This window comes from Symphalangus syndactylus, chromosome 13, assembly GCF_028878055.3.
Source record: "Symphalangus syndactylus isolate Jambi chromosome 13, NHGRI_mSymSyn1-v2.1_pri, whole genome shotgun sequence".
Lineage (NCBI taxonomy): Eukaryota > Metazoa > Chordata > Mammalia > Primates > Hylobatidae > Symphalangus > Symphalangus syndactylus.
This window is the reverse complement of record NC_072435.2, coordinates 23,823,886-23,845,216: the sequence shown is the minus strand read 5'-3', so window position 1 is coordinate 23,845,216 and position 21,331 is coordinate 23,823,886. Positions and strand designations below refer to the sequence as shown.

General features: G+C 43.9%; 1 protein-coding gene across 3 annotated transcripts; it reads left to right on the top strand.

Annotated features, from left to right (window-relative positions):
- The first annotated feature begins 6,632 nt into the window (after positions 1-6,632).
- LOC129460708 (killer cell immunoglobulin-like receptor 3DL3) lies at positions 6,633-19,663 on the top strand. 3 transcript variants are annotated; one of them, XM_055238969.2, is made up of 9 exons: positions 6,633-6,991; positions 7,939-7,974; positions 8,746-9,030; positions 10,312-10,611; positions 12,181-12,500; positions 12,577-12,598; positions 18,270-18,374; positions 18,829-18,881; positions 18,982-19,663. In XM_055238969.2, the coding sequence occupies exons 1-9, from the start codon at positions 6,958-6,960 to the stop codon at positions 19,252-19,254; spliced, it is 1,428 nt and encodes a 475-aa protein (XP_055094944.1). In that variant the 5' UTR covers positions 6,633-6,957; the 3' UTR covers positions 19,255-19,663. The 3 variants fall into 3 exon arrangements, with proteins under 3 accessions (XP_055094944.1, XP_055094945.1, XP_055094947.1); XM_055238970.2 differs by lacking the exon at positions 12,577-12,598 and having other exon boundaries at positions 12,181-12,474; XM_055238972.2 differs by lacking the exons at positions 12,577-12,598; positions 18,270-18,374 and having other exon boundaries at positions 12,181-12,474.
- The last annotated feature ends 1,668 nt before the right edge of the window (positions 19,664-21,331 follow it).

Genomic DNA, 21,331 nt, shown 5'->3' with positions numbered 1-21,331 from the left:
TAAGACTGGCCACAAAGCAAGTCTCAATAAATTCAAAGAATCAAAATCATAACAAGGCACACAATAAAAATAGAAAAAAAATACCAAGATGATCTCTCAAAACTACAGAAAAACATGGAAATTTAACAACTTGTTTCTGAATGAATATTAAGAGCCATCTATGACAAATCCACAGCCAACATCCTATTGAATGGTCAAAAGCTGGAACCATACCCCTTGAGAACTCTTGGGTGAACAATGAAATTAAAGCAGAAATCATAAAATATTATTTAAAATTAATAAAAATAGAAACAAACTTACCAAAACCTTTGGGATGCAGTTAAAGCAGTGATAAGAGGAAAATTTATAGCAATACATGCCTCATCAGAAGTTTAGAAAGATCTCAAATTAGTGACTTAACACTGCATCTAGAGGAACTATTAAAAAAAAGGAACAGTCCAAACCCAAGGCCTGCAAAAGATGAGAAATAACCAAAGTCAGAGAGAACTGAATAAATTGAGACCCAAAAGTCCATATAAGAGATAAATAAAACCAAGAGTTTTCTTTGAAGAAAAATAAACAAAATTCATAGACTGTTAGCTAGACTAACAAAGAAAAAGAGATAAGATCCAAATAAGCACAAATAGAACTGACAAAACAATGTCAAAACAATGTTACGAATGATCCCACAGAAATAGAAAAGATCGTCAAAGACTATTATGAACACCTCTATACACACAAGCTAGAAAACCTAGAAGAAATTGATAAATTCCTGGTAACACAAAATCTCTCATATTTCAACCAGGAAGAAGTGAAAACCTGAAGAGACCAATAACAAGTTCAGAAATTGAATCAGTAATAAAAACCCTACTAACTAAAAATAGCCCAGGACCAGATGGATTCACAACCGAAATCCAACAGACATACAAAGAAGAACTGATACTGATCCTACTGAAACTTTTGGAAAAAATCAAGGAGTGGGGGCTTCTTCCTAACTCATTCTATGAAGCCATTATCACCATGATACCAACTACTACAAAAACAGACACATAGACCAATGAGACAGAATAGAGAACCCAGAAATGAGGCTACATACCTACAACCATCTTTGACAAAATTGACAAAAAAAGCAATGTGGAAAGTCAGAGACATAATGAAAAAAGAAAACTACAACTAAATATCCTTAATGAACATAGACACAAAAATCCTCAACAAAATACTAGCAAATTGAATCTGTCAGTGCATCAAAAGTTAATTCACATGATCAAGTAAGCTTTATTTTTGGGATGCAAGGTTGGTTCAACCTACACATGTCAATGAATGTGATTCCCCTCATAAACATAATTAAAAACAAAAACTATATGATCATCTCAATAGATGCAGAAAAAGCTTTCCATAAAATCCAACATCCCTTCATGATAAAAACTGTCAATAGGCATCAAAGGAACATATCTCAAAGTATTAAGAGCCATCTATGACAAACCCACAGCCAACATCATATTGATGGGCAAAAGCTGGAACCATACCCCTTGAGAACTGAAACAAGACCAGGATGACCACTCTCGCCATTTTAATTCAACATGATAGTGGAAGTCCTAGCCAAAGCAATCAGGCAAGAAAAGGAAATAAAAGGCATTAAAATTGGAAAAGAAGTAGTAATACTATCTCTCTTTGCTGATGAGATAATTTTATACATAGAAAACCCTAAAGACTCTGTCAGAAGGCTCCTGAAACTGATAAACAAATTCAATAAAGTTTCAGGATTAAAAAAATGTACACAAATTAGTAACATTTCTATGCACCACTAACATTCTAGCTGAGAACTAAATCAAGAACACAATCCCATTTACACTAGCCACAAAGAAAACAAAATACCTAGGAATCCATCTAACCAAGAAGGTGAAAAGTCTCTACAAGGAGAACTATGAAACACTTCTGAAGGAAATAAGAAACGATACAAACAAATGGAAGAATATTCCATGCTAATGAATTAGGAAAACCAGTAGTTAAAATCGCCATATTTTCAAAAACAAATTGCAGATTCAATGCCATCCATTTCAAAATACAATGTCATTTTTCACAAAATTATAAAAATTTATTCTAAAATGTATTTGGCACCAAAAAGGAACCTGAATACACATAGGAATCCTAAGCACAAAGAACAAAGCTCAGGCATTGCATTACCCAACTTCAAACTATACTACAAGGCTATAGTAACCCAAACAGCATGATACTACTACAAAAACAGACACATAGACCAATGAGACAGAATAGAGAACCCAGAAATGAGGCTACATACCTACAACCATCTTTGACAAAATTGACAAAAAAAGCAATGTGGAAAGTACCCTTTCTTCAATAAATGGTTCTGGGATAACTGACTACTCATATGCAAAATAATAGAACTGGACCCCTAACTCTCACCATATACAAAAATTAACCGAAGATAGTTTAAAGATTTAAATATAAAACCTCAAAATATTAAAATTCTAGAAGAAAACCTAGGAAATATCCTTCTCAAGATAGACTTTGGCAAATAATTTATGGCTAACTCCCCAAAACCAGTTGTGACAAAAACAGAAATTGGGACCTAACTCAACTGAAGAGCTTCTGCACAGCAAAAGAAAGTATCAACAGAGTAAACAGATAGCCTACAGACTGGGAGAAAATATTCACAAACTATGCATCTGACAAAGTTCTAATATCCAGAATCTATAAGGAATGTAAACAAATCAACAAGCAGAAAACCAAAAAACCTTAATTAAAAATGACATGAACAGACACTTCTCAAAAGAAGATGTACACATGGCCAAAAAACATATGATCAAATGCTTATTATCAGTAATCATCAGAGAAATGCAAATTAAAACCACAATGAGATACCATCTCATACCAGTCAGAGAAGCAGAAGCAATTACTAAAAAGTTTTTTGTTTTGTTTTAATAACAGATGCTGACAAGATTGTGGAGAAAAGGGAACACTTATACACTCTTGGTGGGAATGTTAACTAGTCAGCCAATGTGATAAGCAGTTTGGAGACTTCTCAAATAACATAAAATAGAACTACTATTCAATCACGCAATCCCACTACTGGGTATATACCCAAAGGAAGGTAATTAACTCTGTCAAAAAGACACATGCACTAGTATATTCATTGCTGTGCAGTTCAGAATAGCAAAGATTTGCAATCAACCTAAGTGCTCACCAACAGTGGATTAGATAAAGAAAATGTGCTACATATACACATGGAATATTACATGGCCATAAAAAATAATGAAATCATGTCCTTTGCAGCAACATGAATGTAGCAGGAGGTCAATCTCCTAAGTGAACTAACCCAGGAACAGAAAACCAAATACCACATGTTATCACTTATAACTGAGAACGAAACATTGAATACACATGAACATAAAGATGGAAACAACAGATACCGAGGACTATAGATTGGGGGAGGAGTAGGGAGGTATAGGCTGAAGAAACACCTGTTGGGTACTATGCTCATTGCCTGGGTGATGGCACTGTTGGAACCACAAGCCTCAGAGTCACACAATATGCCTACGTAACAAACCTGCATGCGTACCTTTAATCTACAGTAAAGGTTGAAATTATTTAAAAACAGGAAGAAGAATTACCCTATACCTAAAGCTAAGATTTTTCCCTTTGAATATTAGCTTCTTCATCACTGTAGATAATCAGAGAAAGAAACAATTATTATACTATACTAGCCTTTTATGTGACCATGAGGATTTGGGGTAAGTAGGTGGACAGCTTAGATAATTCACCAGGATATTGATATAGGCTCCACAGCTGGAAATAACCAAGGATGAGTGCTGTGTTTTGAGTGGTCTCCCCCAGAAACATTTGTTGAAATCCTAACCCCTAATATGTATGAATGTGAACTCATATTATATAAAAAGGAAGAAATAGCCTGAGCACAGTGGCTCACACCTGTAATTCCAGCAGTTTGGGAGGCCAAAGCAGGTGGATCATTTGAGGTCAGGAGTTCTGGCCAATATGGCAAAACTTCATCTCTACAAAAAAAAAAAAACACACACACAAAAAATTGGCTGGGTATGGTGGTGCATGCCTGTAGTCCCAGCTACTCAGGAGCCTGAGACAGGAATTGCTTAAACCTGGAAGGCAGAGGTTGCAGTGAGCCAAGATCATGCCACTGCACTCCAGCCTGGGTGAGACAGCAAGATATTCTGTCAAAAATAAATAAATAAAAAACAGAAGAAGAAATATAAGAATGACAGCACACTTTGTATTCAAAACTATGAAAGTAAGAAATAGGTGGACCAACATTTTTAAAGTGCTAGAAGAAAATATTTCAAACTAGAATCTTTCAACTCGAAAAGAAAAACATTTTTCTGCAATAAAGGTGCCATTAAAAATGTCTCACAATTTATTACATGAAGCTTTGTTCTACAATAAATGTTAAGTTCTTGAAGCAAAAGATTAATGATACCATTTAGTAACTTGAATTTCAAAAAAGTGGAAGTATCACAAGAGGCAAATACATGTGAAATTATTAAATGTTTCATATCAACACCCAACCTTATGCTGTCTACATAAGCGGCACTTCAAACACTAATCCACAAGATGTAAATATTGAAAGAATGACATTACATTGTCATGATAATGCCCAATGCAAAATATGCTTATAGTCAGTTGTATACATAGAATAGGTAAATGTTTGTAATAAAAAGGATTCCTCAATAGAAGTTTCTTAACTCAAAGAATGAAATATTTCAGCATGCACATACAAAGAAGAGGAAATATGGAGATATGAAGAGGGGTACTTCATAATGACAAAGAGACAAATTCATAAATAAGACATAATCATCCTAAATGCCTACACACCTAAAGCTGCAACCTCAAAACACATTAAATTAAAGGCATAATTCAAAACATAATCAGTCACATCCAAAATTGCAGCTAGAGATAGCAACATTCACCTCACTTCCAGAACAAGTACACAGAAAATTATTAAGCATATGAAAGACTTGAAAAACAGTTGTGTAGGTGGTGATGGCTCATGCCTGTAATCCTGGCACTTTGGGAGGCCAAAATGGGAGGATCACTTGAGGCCAGGAGTTTGAGACCAGCCTGGGCACCACAGCAAGACTCCATCTCTATTTTTTTAAAATAAAGAAAAACATTTGAATGACTTTTTTTCTTAATTGACATTTAGAAAACATCACCTCAAATCTTCCTAATCCATAAACTTGTGTAGCACCCCTGGAACATTCACTAAAATAAATTTTTAAATGCTGAATCATAGGTAATATGATAGATGAAACAGTTGAATTAAATTATAAATACACAACAAGGAAATGCTGGGGAAATTATCAAATATTTGAAAATTAATAAACACGCATAACAATAAAGAATGAGTGAAGAAAAACATTTCAAAGAAAAGTGGAAAACATTTTGTATCAATTAAAAATGAAAACACATCTCAGCAAATGACTGGGGATACAGATAGAACAGTGTTAAGGGACAATAAGCCTCAAATGTCTATGTTAGAAAAGAAGGAAGAGCTGAGTAAATATGTAACTTTCACTTGCAGAAATACTACATATTGGCAAATTAATTCCAAAGTAACATCGAGGAAAAACATAAAATGGCAAGCAAATATATACATGCATATGTACATACATTCATAAATGACAAACAGGACAGAAAAATCAGTGACATCAATTTTGTTCCTTAGAAGAAACAGGAAAATTGACCAAAAAAAAATTTCCAGGCCGCATTTGGTCATGATGGAAATATTTTGGCACTTCTTGGTTGAGCTCAACACCAACTTGCACCCAAAACCAATAATTTCATTTATAGGTAAATATATCTAATTAATTCGGCATATGTATGCAAGGGATCACACAGAAACATGATTATCAAGTCCCGAGTTATAAAACAGAAAATCCAGAAACAACGCAAATGCCCATGATAAAAAGAATGGATAATTACATGTTGATAAAGTTATGCATGGACTATTAAATTGCAATCCAAAAGAATAAAATAGAGCTATAAAATTCAATATGTATATGGTGTCATAGAAACATAAATGTGAGAAAAAGAAAGAAAAATACAAAATTTATATTTTTAAAAATTTGAAACAACTATATATGTGAGTGCTTGGATGTGTGTGTGTGTGTGTGTGTGTATAACCATATGTATATAAACGCACACATACACACACATATAGAATGTCCTGGCCAGGCATGGTGGGTCACACCTGTAATCTCAGCACTTTGGGAGGCTGAAGTGGACAGATCACTTGAGGTTAGAAGTTCAAGACCAGCCTGGCCAACATGGAGAAACCTCCTCTTTACTAAAAGTACAAAAATTAGGTGGGCGTGGTGGTGGGTGCCTGTAAATCCAGCTACCTAGGAGGCTGAGGCACAAGAATTGCTTGAACTTGGGAGGTGGAGGCTGCAATGAGCCAAGGTCTCACCACTGCATTCCTAGCTGGGTGATGAAGTGAGATTGCGTCTCAAAAAAAAAAATGTTCTAAAAGTTGTGATTTGGGTGTCGCAGATTGTGATGTACTGCCAGCTGCTAGAAACGCTGGGGCAGAAGGATTGCTTGAACTCTGAAGTCAAAGACCAGCCTGGGGAAAACAGCACATGAAGAAGAGTTTGAATCTCAGATAAAAACAACAAAAATACATCAAAAGTCTTTAATGTAAACCAAGAATTCAGTCATCTCCTGTATGACAGATTGGATCTGAGATGTGTTTTGAGTTGGTCATAGTGAAGGATGCAAGATGTCAATTCTAGTCGGAACAATTTCCAGGAAGCCATGTTCCGCTCTTGACCAAACAGCCACTGGGCCTCATGCGAGGTAGAAATAGCCTGCATACGTCATCCTCCCATGATGTGGTCAGCAGGTAAAGTGCATGAGCCCCTCACAACATCCTGTGCGCTGCTGAACTGAGCTGGGGCGCAGCTGCCTGTCTGCACAGGCAGCACCATGTCGCTCATGGTCGTCAGCATGTTGTGGGTTGGTAAGTCCTGGAAGGGAATCGAGGGAGGGAGTGCTGGGGTGAAGATCTGGGCCTGGAGTGGAGATATGGGCCTGGAGTGGAGATCTGGGCCTGGAACTGTAGATATGGGCCTGGAACTGTAGATATGGGCCTGGAGTGGAGACATGGGCCTGGAGTGGAGACATGGGCCTGGAGTGGAGATATGGGCCTGGAGTGGAGACATGGGCCTGGAGTGGAGACATGGGCCTGGAGTGGAGATATGGGCCTGAAACTGTAGATATGGGCCTGGAGTGGAGATATGGGCCTGGAGTGGAGATCTGGGCCTGGAACTGTAGATATGGGCCTGGAACTGTAGATATGGGCCTGGAGTGGAGACATGGGCCTGGAGTGGAGACATGGGCCTGGAGTGGAGATCTGGGCCTGGAGTGGAGATATGGGCCTGGAGTGGAGACATGGGCCTGGAGTGGAGATATGGGCCTGAAACTGTAGATATGGGCCTGGAGTGGAGATATGGGCCTGGAGTGGAGATCTGGGCCTGGAACTATAGATATGGGCCTGGAGTGGAGATCTGGGCCTGGAGTGGAGATCTGGGCCGAGAGTGGAGACATGGGCCTGGAGTGGAGACATGGGCCTGGAGTAGAGATATGGGCCTAGGGTGGAGATATGGGCCTGGAGTGGATATATGGGCCTGGAACTGTAGATATGGGCCTGGGGTGGAGATATGGGCCTGGAGTGGAGATATGGGCCTGGCGTGGAGATATGGGCCTGCGGTGGAGATATGGGCCTGGGGTGGAGATATGGGCCTGGAGTGGAGATATGGGCCTGGAACTGTAGATATGGGCCTGGAGTGGAGATATGGGCCTGGAACTGTAGATATGGGCCTGGAGTGGAGATGTGGGCCTGGAGGTGGAGACATGGGCCTGGAAGTGATGTACAGATGGATCCTCCATCATGATCTTTCTTTCCAGGGTTCTTCTTCCTGCAGGGGGCCTGGCCACATGTGGGTGAGTCCTTCCCCAAACCTTAGGTTGTCATCTCCCCACATAAGATGATTTTCTGGAAACGGGAGGCAGGTAGCACAGGGGGTTGACTGATGGGCTGACCATGGGAAGCCATGTGGGAATCTCTCATGAACTAGGAAAAGGAAGTCATGGGAAGCTTAGCCACAGCTCTGTCCTAGCCCTCCCCGGCCTTTCTTTCCCTTGGCTGAGTCTATGGGGGCCCAGGAGGAGACTGAAGTGCTCAAAGCAGTGGTGTGTGGGGAGGAAGTGGTGTCACCGGCAGAGGAAGGGAGGGAAGCAGTGCTAGGAACAGCAGGCCTCTGAGGACAAGAGCATAACTCACACCCTCCAGCGTTTCCATGACGGTAGGGGCTGCGGTGTGGCTGCTGTCATTCTATCAGAAGAGGTGGGGGAACCACAGTCATGACCCTGACATTCCAGATCTTCTAATGGGGGCTCAGCTGTTTATTATGGTTCATGCATTAGCTGATCATGCCCTCCATCCTGTGTCTACTTTGTGTTCTTTTATGTGAGTAATCTCGCAGTATTAAAATCTAGTAAGAGTCGCTTCTTCAGCACTTGCTCAAAGTTCTCAGCTGACACTTGTTGTAGGGAGACACCATGTCTATGTGGGATGGGTCCTTCCTGTAGCTCTGGGCACCCAGGTGTGGTAGGAGCCTTAGAAACATGGAAATGGGGAGAATCTTCTGAGCACAGGGAGGGAGGGGCAGCTCCACATCTTCCTCTCTAAGGTAGTGCCTCCTTCTCCCCCAGGTGGTCAGGACAAGCCCTTCCTCTCTGCCTGGCCCAGCACTGTGGTGTCTCAAGGAGAACACGTAGCTCTTCAGTGTCACTGTCGTCTTGGGTTTAACAAATTCAGTCTGTCCAAGGAAGACGGGATGCCTGTCCCTGAGCTCTACAACAGAGTATTCTGGAAGAGCTTCCTCATGGGCCCTGTGACCCCAGCACACGCAGGGACCTACAGATGTCGGGGTTTTCACCCACACTCCCCCACTAGGTGTTCGGCACCCAGCAACCCCGTGGTGATCATGGTCACAGGTCAGAGGCTATCTGTCTGGGCTTCTCTTTGTCCCACCTCCTGAATCCCAGAGCTTCTGGTGGAGGCATCCATCAGGGTCCGATCATCCAGGCCCCGACTGTATTTGGGGTAAAGGGGGATTCAGTATAGAGAAATAGGTGCTATGGTGGGAAGAATAATTGTCCCCAATGATGGCTACATGGCAATCTATGGACCCTGTGACTATTTATGTTATAAGGCAGGGGACTGAAGGGGAAGGTGGAGCTCAGGTTGTTGATGAGTTGACCTTGAGATGGGGAGACGGCCTGGACTGTCCTGCTGTGCTCAGTGTAATCACAAGGGTCCTCAAGAGAGGAGGAGGAAGAGGAGAGTGGGGATTAGAACAGCGTAGTGGGAGGGAGACTCCATCAGCCACAGCGGGCTTTGAAGATGGGGGAAGGCCATGAGCCACAAAGGCAGGTGGCCTCTAAGGGCTGGAGAAGTCAAGGGAACTGATCTGATTCTTCCCTGAGTCTCCAGAGGAAACACAGCCCTGCAGACGCCTTGATTTTAGCCCAGAGAGAACTGGGTCCGATTTCTGTTCTCCAGAAGTGGAAGGGGTCATTGTGTTCTCTCCTGCCACCATGTTTGTGATAATTTTCTCCAGCAGCAACAGGAAACAACACAGGAACCCAGGTCAAGGACAAGTTAAGAAACCAAACAAAGAGAAGGTTGGCTACACTGATTTTAGCACAGGTGGGATGCTGATGCTACCACCAGGCTCGATCCACATATGGAGGGGTTGATGCTCCTGGAACCAGCACCAGGGGCCACCCTATGGAAGCTGGGGCCATGGAGAAGGCACAGACATGGCAGGAGAGGCTCCCAGTCCCCATCAGGAACAGGGCCACTGATGCCTGCCTTACTGATGAGTTCATACCTCCTGCCAGAGACTCCAATTTGTTCAAAAGAGATTGATTCAGGCTGCTAAGAGCCTGGACATGCAGCCTGTCGTGGTTCCTCTTCCACCCCCACATAAACACCAGGAAAGAGATTAGTGGGAAACAGATACAACATCCTAAAAGATGATGCTGAGCACAGTGGGAAGGGAATCAGGGCTACTAGAGACAGAGAGACAGGGAAGAGGGAGGCAGACAGATGGAGGGACCTGCACCAGGGGTTATGGGCACAGAAATGAACACGGAGACACAGACAGGGAGGAGAGAGATAGACACCATGGAGGGGAAGCCTCACTGATTTCAGGTCCCATGAATGAGATGAGAAAGGGAGACGCCTTCTGAACTCACAACCTCTCTTCTCAGGAGTCCACAGAAAACCTTCTCTCCTGGCCCACCCAGGTCCCCTGGTGAAATCAGGAGAGATGGTCATCCTGCAATGTTGGTCAGATACCAGGTTTGAGCGCTTCCTTCTGCACAGAGAGGGGATTACTGAGGACCCCTTGCGCCTTGTTGGAGAGCTCCACGATGTGGGTTCCCAGGCCAACTATTCCATGGGTCCCATGACACCTGCCCTTGCAGGGACCTACAGGTGCTTTGGTTCTGTCACTCACTTACCCTATGAGTTGTCAGCTCCCAGTGACCCTCTGGACATCGTGATCATAGGTGAGAGAATCCAGATCTGCCTCTCACCCTTGCTGGGACAGGGAGTGAATGATCTAGGACTGGAAGCCCCAGGTGGCCATGAGGAAGATGAGTGTGGGGTTCCTATGGAGAGAAAGTGACTTGGTGAGATCTGTGCCAACAAAGGCAGAGAAACGGGAGACACAAGTACAGACCACATGTCATAACATAGAAGCCAGACACAGGGGCCATACAGGGTGTTAGAAAAAGAGATAAAGAAGTAAAGAAGACACAGAGAGACAGACATGCCCCAGAGAGAGGTGTCCTTCCATGCTGACTTTGTTCAGAGACCAGGCACAGGTTAGAAGGTTCCATTCTGTTTTACCTCCACAAAGTGTTCTCTACCAGGAGAATCCAAAGAGACACATCTATCTGGCCTGAGTTGGGCCCTGTGGCCCCAGGCTTGTGGCACCTACAGATGCCATGTTTATTCTTAAACCTCTGCCTTCCATGCAGTGGAGCTGTCATCGTCCCAGGACACCATGGCCCCAGGTGAGGGAGCAGAACACCAACCCCTGTATGCTGTGAGATCCCGGAGTCCCCAGACTGGATTCTGAGGCTCGTGTTCAAATAACAACACATGTTATAGGATTACTGAGAACAAAAGCCCACAGAGAGCCACGGAGTAAAATCAGGGAAATCAAAAAGCAAAGACATGAACACACACAGAGAATGAACCAGAAGAAGGGAATTGAGAGACTCACAGACACATAAAGAGATAGAAAAAGAGGGCAGAGAAGTGGAGCGTATGATGGAAGGGAGCAGAGAAAAGCCCTATAATCAGAGCCCTAAGGGAGGGGCACAAAAACAGGGAAAGATAAAGTTGTGGGGATGGATTGCAGAGATTCCAAAAGGGAACTAGAGACTGAGAGGCAGAGAAAGACAAGGAGATGGAGAGAGACAGATGATAGATGGATAGATATAGATAGATGAAAGATAAAAGATAGAGGATAGATAATAGAGAGATAGGTGATAGATAAATAGATGATGAATGACCGATAGATGATATAGATAGATAAGTAGATAGAAAGACAGACAGATGATACATAAATAGACATAGAGAGATAGAAAGACAGATAAACACATGGTGATAGATGGATAGATGCATACATACATACATTGATAGATGATAGATAACACAGAGATAGGTCATAGATACACAGATGATGATAGATGATAGATACATAGACAAATGATAGATTGATCAATAGATAATAGATAGAAATATGCAGAAAGTTATGAACAAGACAGAAAGTGAGAGACTCAGAATTAAAGAAATAGGAAGATCGAGTCAACCAATCCAAGGAGGGTCAGAGAGAATAAAACGGTACAAAAAAAGAAAACATAGCTAGGGATGGAGAAGTGAGGTCAGAGACCTAGAGAGACAGAGAAGGTGGAAGGAGGAATTACACATGAAGAGAGATGGGGTGGAGGGTGAGAGAGAGACAGAGAGCATTGGTCCATAGAGCAGGGGAGTGAGTTCTCAGCTCAGGTGAAGGCAGCTGTGACAAGGAAGAACCTCCCTGAGGAAACTGCCTCTTCTCCTTCCAGGTCTATATGAGAAACCTTCTCTCTCAGCCCAGCCAGGCCCCACGGTTCAGGCAGGAGAGAATGTGACCTTGTCCTGCAGCTCCCGAATCTCCTATGACATGTACCATCTATCCAGGGAGGGGGAGGCCCGTGAACTTAGGCTCCCTGCAGTGCCGAGGGTCAAGGCAACATTCCAGGCTGACTTCCCTCTGGGCCCTGTGATCCACGGAGGGAACTACAGATGCTTTGGCTCTTTCCGTGCCCTGCCCCACGCGTGGTCACACCCGAGTGACCCACTGCCCGTTTCTGTCACAGGTGAGAAAACACCCTGCTTGTCCCATGTCTTGTGATCCTAGAGTCATAACTGAGGAGCTTCCTGCTGATGGTGGAGAGAAGCATGGACAGATGCCAAGAGAGAAGACAAAGCCTGGGTGTAAGGGTGGGGTCAGGGCGCAGGATGGCAGACAGGACACCTCCAAACCCTCCTGTACGGCCTGCAAGGAGGCCCTTGATCAGGGTTCCAGGCACCCAGGCAGATGTAGAAAGCAGTCAGAACAGACCCAGAGGAGGGAGACTGGGCTCTGCCTGGGGAGATCAGAGGTTCCCTCAGCCCCTCAACCTTACCCATTTCCCAGAAGCCCATCGTGGCCTCTCACTCACACAGAGATGTCATCACCAGCAACCCCTACATCCTTTTCTTTTCATTTGAAAAAATATTTATTGAGGTTAAATATACCTGTATAATTTACCACCTTTACCATTTTTAAGTATGAAGTCTACTGTTCATAAATACATTTATAGGCTGGGCACGGTAGCTCACGGTTGTAATCCCAACACTGTGAGAGGCCAAGGCAGGTGGATCATTTGAGATCAGGGGCTCAAGACCACCCTGGCCAACATAGGGAAAATCCATCTGTACTAAAAATACAAAATAATAATAATAATAATAATGATAATAATAATAATAAAAATTAGCCGATCATGGTGGCACATGCCTGTAGTCCCAGCTACTTGGGAGGGTTAGGCAGGAGATGCACTTAATTGCAGGAGGTGGAAGTTGCAGTGAGCTGAGATCATGCCACTGCACTGCAGCCTGGGCAACAGAGAGAGACACTCTCTCAAAATTAATTAATTAATTAGTATTCTTTTTTTTTTTACCCTCCACCCTTCCCTTCCTGGCCTCTGGTAGCCACCATTCGACTCTCTACCTTTGTGAGGTCCACCTTTTAGCTCGTGCATATCAGTGAGAAATGGAAATATTTGTAATGACTTCCAGTTCCATCCATGTGGCTGCAAATGACAGGATGTTACTCTTTCTGTGGATGAGTTGTCTCCATTGTGTGTGTGTACTACATTCTCTCTATCCATTCATCCACTGATGGGCAGGTAGGTTGACTCCACAGCTTGGTTACTGTGAACAGTGCTGGAACAGTCACTGGGAGTGCAGATATCACTTCAACACACTGATGTTCTTTCCTTTGGGTTTACACCCAGTCATGGAATTGCTAGATCCCCTGGAAGTGCCTTTTTACGTTTTGTTTTACGGTTTTTGTTTTTTTGTGTTTTTTTTTAGACAGAGTTTCACTCTTGTTGCCCAGGCTGGAGTGCAGCGGTGCCATCTGGGCTCACTGCAACCTCCACCTCCAGGATTCAAGAGATTCCCCAGCCTCAGCCTCCCGAGTAGCTGGGATTACTGGCTCCCACCACCACACTCAGCTAATTTTTATATTTTTAGTAGAGACGGAGTTTCACTACATTGGCCAGGCTGCTCTTCAACTCCAGACCTCAAGTGACCAACCCATCTCGGCCTCCCAATGTGCTGGGATTACAGGCATGAACCATCGTGCCCGACCTCATTTTATTTTTTAAGGAACTTCCAGACTCTTCTCCTCCGTAATGGCTGTACTAATTTATATTCGTATCAACAGTGTACCAGATGCAACCCTGGTTGACTCAGCAGAGCAAGAGACTTGGAGTAAGAGAGAATTTAGTTTATTTATGCACACGACACTTCCACTCACTCACTCGTTCAGCCAATGCCCCATGCTCTGGCTGTGCAGTGTGGAATCTTTTCCTATTGTTGCCATAACAAATTTCCACAAGCTTCGTGGGTGAAAACATGTTTTTCTTAATTATCTCATGGTGCTGTAACTCAGGAGTATGAAATGCATCTCATTGGGCTGATATCAAAGGGACAGTAAGCCTGAATTTCTTTTTAAGGTTCCAAGCAAGAATCTGCTTGGATTATGTTTCCCAGCTCCTAGAGGCTCCCATGTTCCTTGGCCCCTGGTCCCCTTACTCCTTCCTCAAAGCCCACAAAGGCTGGTCATGTCTCACATGGCATCATTCAGACTCTTCTTCTTTACCCACACCTCTTTCTCTGAATGCTGCTCTGCCTTCTTCCTCATCTTTTAAGGACTTTGGGATTCTATTGGGGTCGCCAAGATAATCCATCATAATCTCCCTAAAATTATCCAGGATGCCCTCCTTTTAAGTTCAGCTGATTAGCAACCATAATTCCATCTGCAATCTTCATTCCTCCTTTCCTGTAAAATAAGATATTCACAAGCTATGGAGGCTAAGACAGGGACATTTTGGGGTAGGACAGCATTCTCCTGCCTTCCACAAATGGTAAACAGGATGCGTTTCGCCTCTGCTCTTGGGATGCTGATATTTCAGATGGTTAAATGCAAGGGCAGAAAATGAATGCACAAGGGTACCAATAAATGAATGATCCATTGAGAAGCATCTGTGCACCAAATCTGGGTTTTTGTTTTTTTTTTTTTTTTTTTTTTTTTTGAGTAGGGTCTCGGTCTGTCCCACAGGCTGGAGTGCAGTGGCACAATCTCAGCTCACTACAACCTCTGCCTCTTGGATTCATGCGATTCTCCTGCCTCAGCCTACTGAGTAGGTGGGATTACAGCCACCCACCACCACACTTGGCTAATTTTTTTGGTATATTTTTTAGTAGAGATGAAGTTTCACCATGTTATGCAGGCTGTCTCAAACTCCCAATCTCAAGTGATCCCACCGCCTTAGCCTCCCTAAGTGCAAGGATTACAGGTGTGAGCCACTGCATCCACCCAGGATTTCTTTTTTTTTTTTTTTTTTTTTTTTGAGACGGAGTCTCGCTCTTCACCCAGGCTGGAGTGCAGTGGCACGATCTCGGCTCACTGCAAGCTCCGCCTCCTGGGTTCACGCCATTCTCCTGCCTCAGCCTCTCCGAGTAGCTGGGACTACAGGCGCCCGCCACCACGCCCGGCTAATTTTTTTTTGTATTTTTAGTAGAGACGGGGTTTCACCGTGGTCTCGATCTCCTGACCTCGTGATCCGCCCGCCTCGGCCTCCCAAAGTGCTGGGATTACAAGCGTGAGCCACCACGCCCGGCCCCCAGCCAGGATTTAAAATAAATAATAGATAATGCGAGTATATAATTTCAGGTGAGAGAGAAGGTCTCACTGATCAGATAATATTTGTGACCTTAATGAAAAAAATGGATTCAACCCTTGGAGGATTGGTGGAAGGATTTTCCACAATGAGCTCTCAGTGGTGAAGGCACAAAGGTGGAAACATTCTTACGTTCAAGGAAGAGGCTCTGCCTCAAATGCTGGGAATGACATGGGTAGAGTTACAAGACGACTGTAGAGAGATGGAGAGCACACTGGGTACACAGGAAACTAAGGAGGAACAAGGAGTGTGTGTTTTATACTCACAGCCCTTGGACTCACCTCGGGGTAACCAGGAATCCCTACATGATTAATAGTGACTGACATGAAGATAAGGGAGGCCCCGGTGCGTAACTGGAATCTAGGAGACCGTGGAAAAGGCAATTCCCGTCCCACTGGTGAAACGTAGGGTTGATTTACACACTAAAGGAATGAAAGATGGTTATAAGCTATGCTTGTGAGGTAGAATCATTTGCAGGCAGGTCTTGCTGGGTTTGATTTTTCCTAGTAGTTTAATCCTTGTTTCATTAATTTCTTTCAGAGATGTGTTTTTTTCTACATCTAAATCAATACCTGGCAGAGGAGTGATAGACACATGAGGGGTGGTGCAAATGAAGGGACCTAGTATGATATAATATACAAGACTGTGGATGGGGGCTCACATCTGTAACCCAACACTTTGGGAGGCCAAGGCGGGTAGATCACTTGAGGGTAGGAGTTTGAGACCAGCCTGGCCAACATGGTGAAACCTGTCTGTGCTAAAAATACAAAAATTAGCCCGGTGCATTGGCACGTGCCTGTAATCCCAGCGACTGGGGAGGCTGAAGCAGGAGAATGGCTTCAACCCTGGAGGCACAGGCTTCAGTGAGCTGAGATCACATCACTGCACTCCAGCCTGACACAGGGGGACTCTGTCTCAAAAAATAAAAATAAAAAAATACATAAATATAATATAACACACAGAAATTACAAAGGCAGCTGAATACCAACCATCATTTTTCTACTTCTCTGCATTAAATTCTTTGACCCTTTATCTTATCCATTAAACAATCAGGCTAAAACCTCTTCCTTATTTGGCTTTCTGTGAGCTTGAGATCATATGGAAAATGTGAAAGCCTCCTGAAGCCACCAGCATAGGTCCTGGAATAGAGAACGTGCTCTGTTCATGGCATAAAACTTGCCCCTTCACCCAAATCCCCCAACTCATCCCTACTTCAATCACCTGTGGAGATACAGATAGATTGTGGGGAGGTAAACACTAATACTCTTTGGAGTGAGCTCAGATCTTGGACTCAGAGACCAGTGCCAGCACTAGCCCCTGGTCACATTTCGTACTAACTCAAAGAAGGACAGGCTATATTGAAACAATAGATGATGGAGGGGGTGGTCCTTCCCCGTGCCTCTCGGGTGGAACAGCAGCCTAATATATGTCTCAGGAGATCACAAAAAGTAGCACGTTGTTCCCGGGCTCCATCATTATTTCATGGCTGTTTGATGTAAGTCAGTTCTACTTCACTTTTTTGATCTTCATTTCATTTTTTCTTTCTTTTCTTGGAGAATGTAATTTTTTTGAGTCAAGAGGGTTGTGGATGTAGAAACTGTAAAGCACATTCACTGTGTATCAATCCCAGTCCAGTCTTCCCAGAGAAGACTCTCAACACCTCCTCTGCTGCACCTGGGCCTATGCCAATTTCTATCACTCACCATCACTCCAGGGAGACAGAACACACAGAGAATACATTACATAGGCAGGTTCATTACTTATAGATAAGCAGCAAGTGACAACAGAAGCCTACATTTCAATGTAAACCAGTTCCCCAAGGCTCAGAAAAGCTGCTCAGGACACATGGAGTCACCTCATGTGCACTGTAGCTGGGGGAACTCAAAAAGCAGCCCAGCCTGGGTTTTGTACCCTGGAGCCACAGGAAGCACTCAGCTAAAGCACTGCATGACGTCCTCCTCCAGGAAGAACTGGAAGACAGCCCAGGCTGTTCTGGGACATTCCTCCTGATCTCAGGACGTTGCTGTCTTAGTCTATTTTTGTTGCTCTAAAAGAACACTTGAGCCTGGGTAACGTCTAAAGAAAAGAGATTTGTTTGCCTCACAGTTCTGCAGGCTGTACTGGAAGCATGGAACCGGCATCTATTTCCTGTGACGGCCTCAGGCTGCTCCCACTCTGGCAGAAGGGAAGGAGGGTCTGTCTGTGCAGAGACCACAGAGATCACAGGGCAAGAGAGGGAGCAAGGGGGAGGGGGAGCGATGGAGCTTCCAAGCTCTTTCTAACAACCAGCTCTCCAGGCACTAATAGAGGGGGAACTTGCTAACCCCGTCTCCTTGGGACAGCATTGATCTGTTCATGATGGATCCACCTCCATGACCCAAACACCTCCCAAGCCTCCCAAGAGGCCCAACCTCCCACACTGGGGGTTAAATTTCAATGTGAGGTTTGAAGGGGTCAAACATCTAAACTAAAGCAGTTGTATCCTCAGCACGTTCTATGGTTACTACAACTGAGAAAGCAGGAAAAAGCTGGGTTTCCCACCCTCTGGGTGCTTGTCCTAAAGAGACGTTCTGTGTGGTTACCTGTCAACCAAGAAATGAGAGACAATTCATAAAGAGGAACTGCTATGATTAGCTTCGTATTGGTGTCTTGTCTTCCTCCAGGTAACTCCAGACAACTGCACGTTCTGATTGGGACCTCAGTGGTCATCGTCCCCTTTGCTATCCTCCTCTTCTTTCTCCTTCATCGCTGGTGCTCCAACAAAAAGAGTAAGTCTCACGAAGCAGAAGCCAGAGACCTCAGGGCTGTGTGGGAAGCAGGATGGGAGCACACAGGTGTGTGTTCCTTACCAGCAGGATGGTCTCTGCCCCAAGGCAGGAGCCACAGAAGCAGAGCTTTCTAGAGAGAGCACCAGACACCCTGCCCCTGCCTTCAGCTCACAGACCATTGCCTGGTTCTGAACTGTATCCTCACGTCCCCTGCAGCCACTCACATCCAGGAGAAGGTTCCATGACAGGTAGAAAGTGGGAGACAGAATCAATGGGATGGGAACTCAGAGCTATTCATGGGATGGGAGCTCAGAGAGATGGAATGTCTGAGTCAGCTGTTGGCAACTGAGGGACCTCAGGCATCTACAGCCTCCCCCGTATGTTGGTATCTGCTTATGAAATGAGGACCCAGAAGTGCCCTCCGAGTTGTTTTGTTGACTTCCGTCTCCTACAGATGCTGCTGTAATGGACCAAGAGCCTGCGGGGCACAGAACAGGGAACAGGGAGGTAGGTGCTCCTCAGCCTAGCCTCGTGGATCGAGTCTTATTCCCTAATAGTCCTGAAAAATGTGAGCACCCTCCCTCACTCAGCATTTCCCTCTCTCCAGGACTCTGATGATCAAGACCCTCAGGAGGTGACATACGCACAGTTGGATCACCGCGTTTTCACACAGAGAAAAATCACTCGCCCTTCTCAGAGGCCCAAGGCACCCCCAACAGATACCATCGTGTACACAGAACTTCCAGATGCTGAGCCCAGATCCAAAGTTGTCTCCTGCCCACGAGCAGCACAGTCAGCCTTGAGGGGGTCCTCTAGGGAGACAACAGCCCTGTCTCAAACCCGGCTTGCCAGCTCCCATGTACCAGCAGCTGGAATCTGAAGGCATCAGTCTTCATCTTAGGGCATTGCTCTTCCTCACACCACGAATCTGAATATGCCTCTCTCTTGCTTACAAATGTCTAAGGTCCCCACTGCCTGCTGCAGAGAAAACACACTCCTTTGCTTAGCCCACAATTCTCCATTTCACTGGACCCCTGCCCACCTCTCCAACCTAACTGGCTTACTTCCTAGTCTCCTTGAGGCTGCGATCACACTGAGGAACTCACAATTCCAAACACACAAGAGGCTCCCTCTTAACACGGCACAGACACGTGCTGTTCCACCTTCCCTCATGCTGTTCCACCTCCCCTCAGACTATCTTTCAGCCTCTGTCAGCAGTAAAACTTACAAATTTTTTGAAATAATTTCAATGTAGTTTTCCCTCCTTCAAATAAACATGTCTGCCCTCATGGTTTCAGTAATGGGACTCTTCTTGCCTAAGGCTTCCGGTGTTATCATTACCATGTCCACATAACCCCATCTGTTCTCCGCTGGGTTCTCACCCCTGGACTCTGAGCTTCTGGAAGCAGGGTGGAGCCTGATTTGTCTCTGAGACTCCAATTTCCTTCCAAAGATGCAGCACATAGGAGATTCCAAGGATCGTGAATCAGATGAACAAGTGATATTCTTACTCTCTGCATACCTGGAAAGCTGGCAGAGTCATTCCACCATGAAACATTTGTAGAGTCATAGGCCTTGTTAGTCTCATCTCCATGGGGACACATATCAACACATCATCTTTCATACTATAAATATACAGTCGCTCCTCCATACCTGTGGGATTTACAGGTGTTTATTGAACCAAATATAAATCAAAAATATTCAGAGAAAATATCCACAAAGTTTCAAAAAGCAAAACTGTGTTGAATGGACACAAATGAAGCTGTGTGTAGGCTGTATCAGGAATTATAAGTAATCAAGAGATGATTTCGTGTACACAGGAGGATGTGCATGGGTTATATGCAAATGCTGTGCCATTTTATGTAAGAGGCTTGAGCATCTGCAGATTTTGATATCTGAGTGGAGATCCTGAAACCAGTCACCCACGAATAGTGAAGGATGACTGTATATAGCTTTTATTTCTCAAATTTAAATATAAATCATAAAAAATGTACAATAACTAGATAAAAACTAAGACGTGTTTTTATAGTGTGAGAATAAGTTTAGATTTATTTTTTCCTACATGTAACCCTTTGGTTTAATATTATTTATTGAGAAGACGTTCTATGCCACCTTAAGCCACATGGCAGCCTTTGTCAACTATAAAGGGACTGTGTGTACACAGATGTGTATTTTAGACACTGTTTTCTGCTAAGAGGCTCTCTGTCCACTCTCTTGAGGATGCTGCATTTTATGTAGTCTTATAGAACCCTTTAAATTTAGTAGCCGGATTCCTCTAATTTGTTATTATAGGCTATTTGCTATTTTTTTTTCCCTTGAGGTGAAGTCTTGCTCTGCCGCCCAGGCTGGACTGCAGTGGCACAATCTCAGCTCACTGTAACCTCCGCTTCCCAGGTTCAAGAGATTCTCATGCCTCAGCCTCTTGAGTAGCTGGCATTACAGGTGCCTGCCACCAGGCATGGCTAATTTTTCAATTTTTAGCAGAGACACGGTTTCACTATGTTGGCCAGGCTGCTCTCAAACTCCTCATCTCAGTTGGTCCGCCCACCTCGGCTTCCCAACGTGCTGGGGGAAACTTGATTCTCTATAGCATTATGTTACTGGATATTTCTGTAAAATTTAAAATGAGGGAGGGAGAAAGACAGAGAGAGAGCAAACTCCAGAGTTGGGACTCTGGAATCTTGGGTCATGAGACAAATTTTAGATAAAACTACAAAAATCCAGAATTTAAATGTGTGGTTTTTGCTGATAAAGTACAATTCTAAGATTGTAAATAATTGCATAATCCTTCCCCGGGAGTTTAAATCATTTAAACTCGTTCTGCTGTAATACTAGAAATACAAGCATGAAACATTCTAATGGTTTATCAGTCACAATTACTCTGAAAACATTAATAATACCTATTAGATATTTTGCATATTACACAGGAAGAAGAGTTTGAATCTCAAATAAAAATA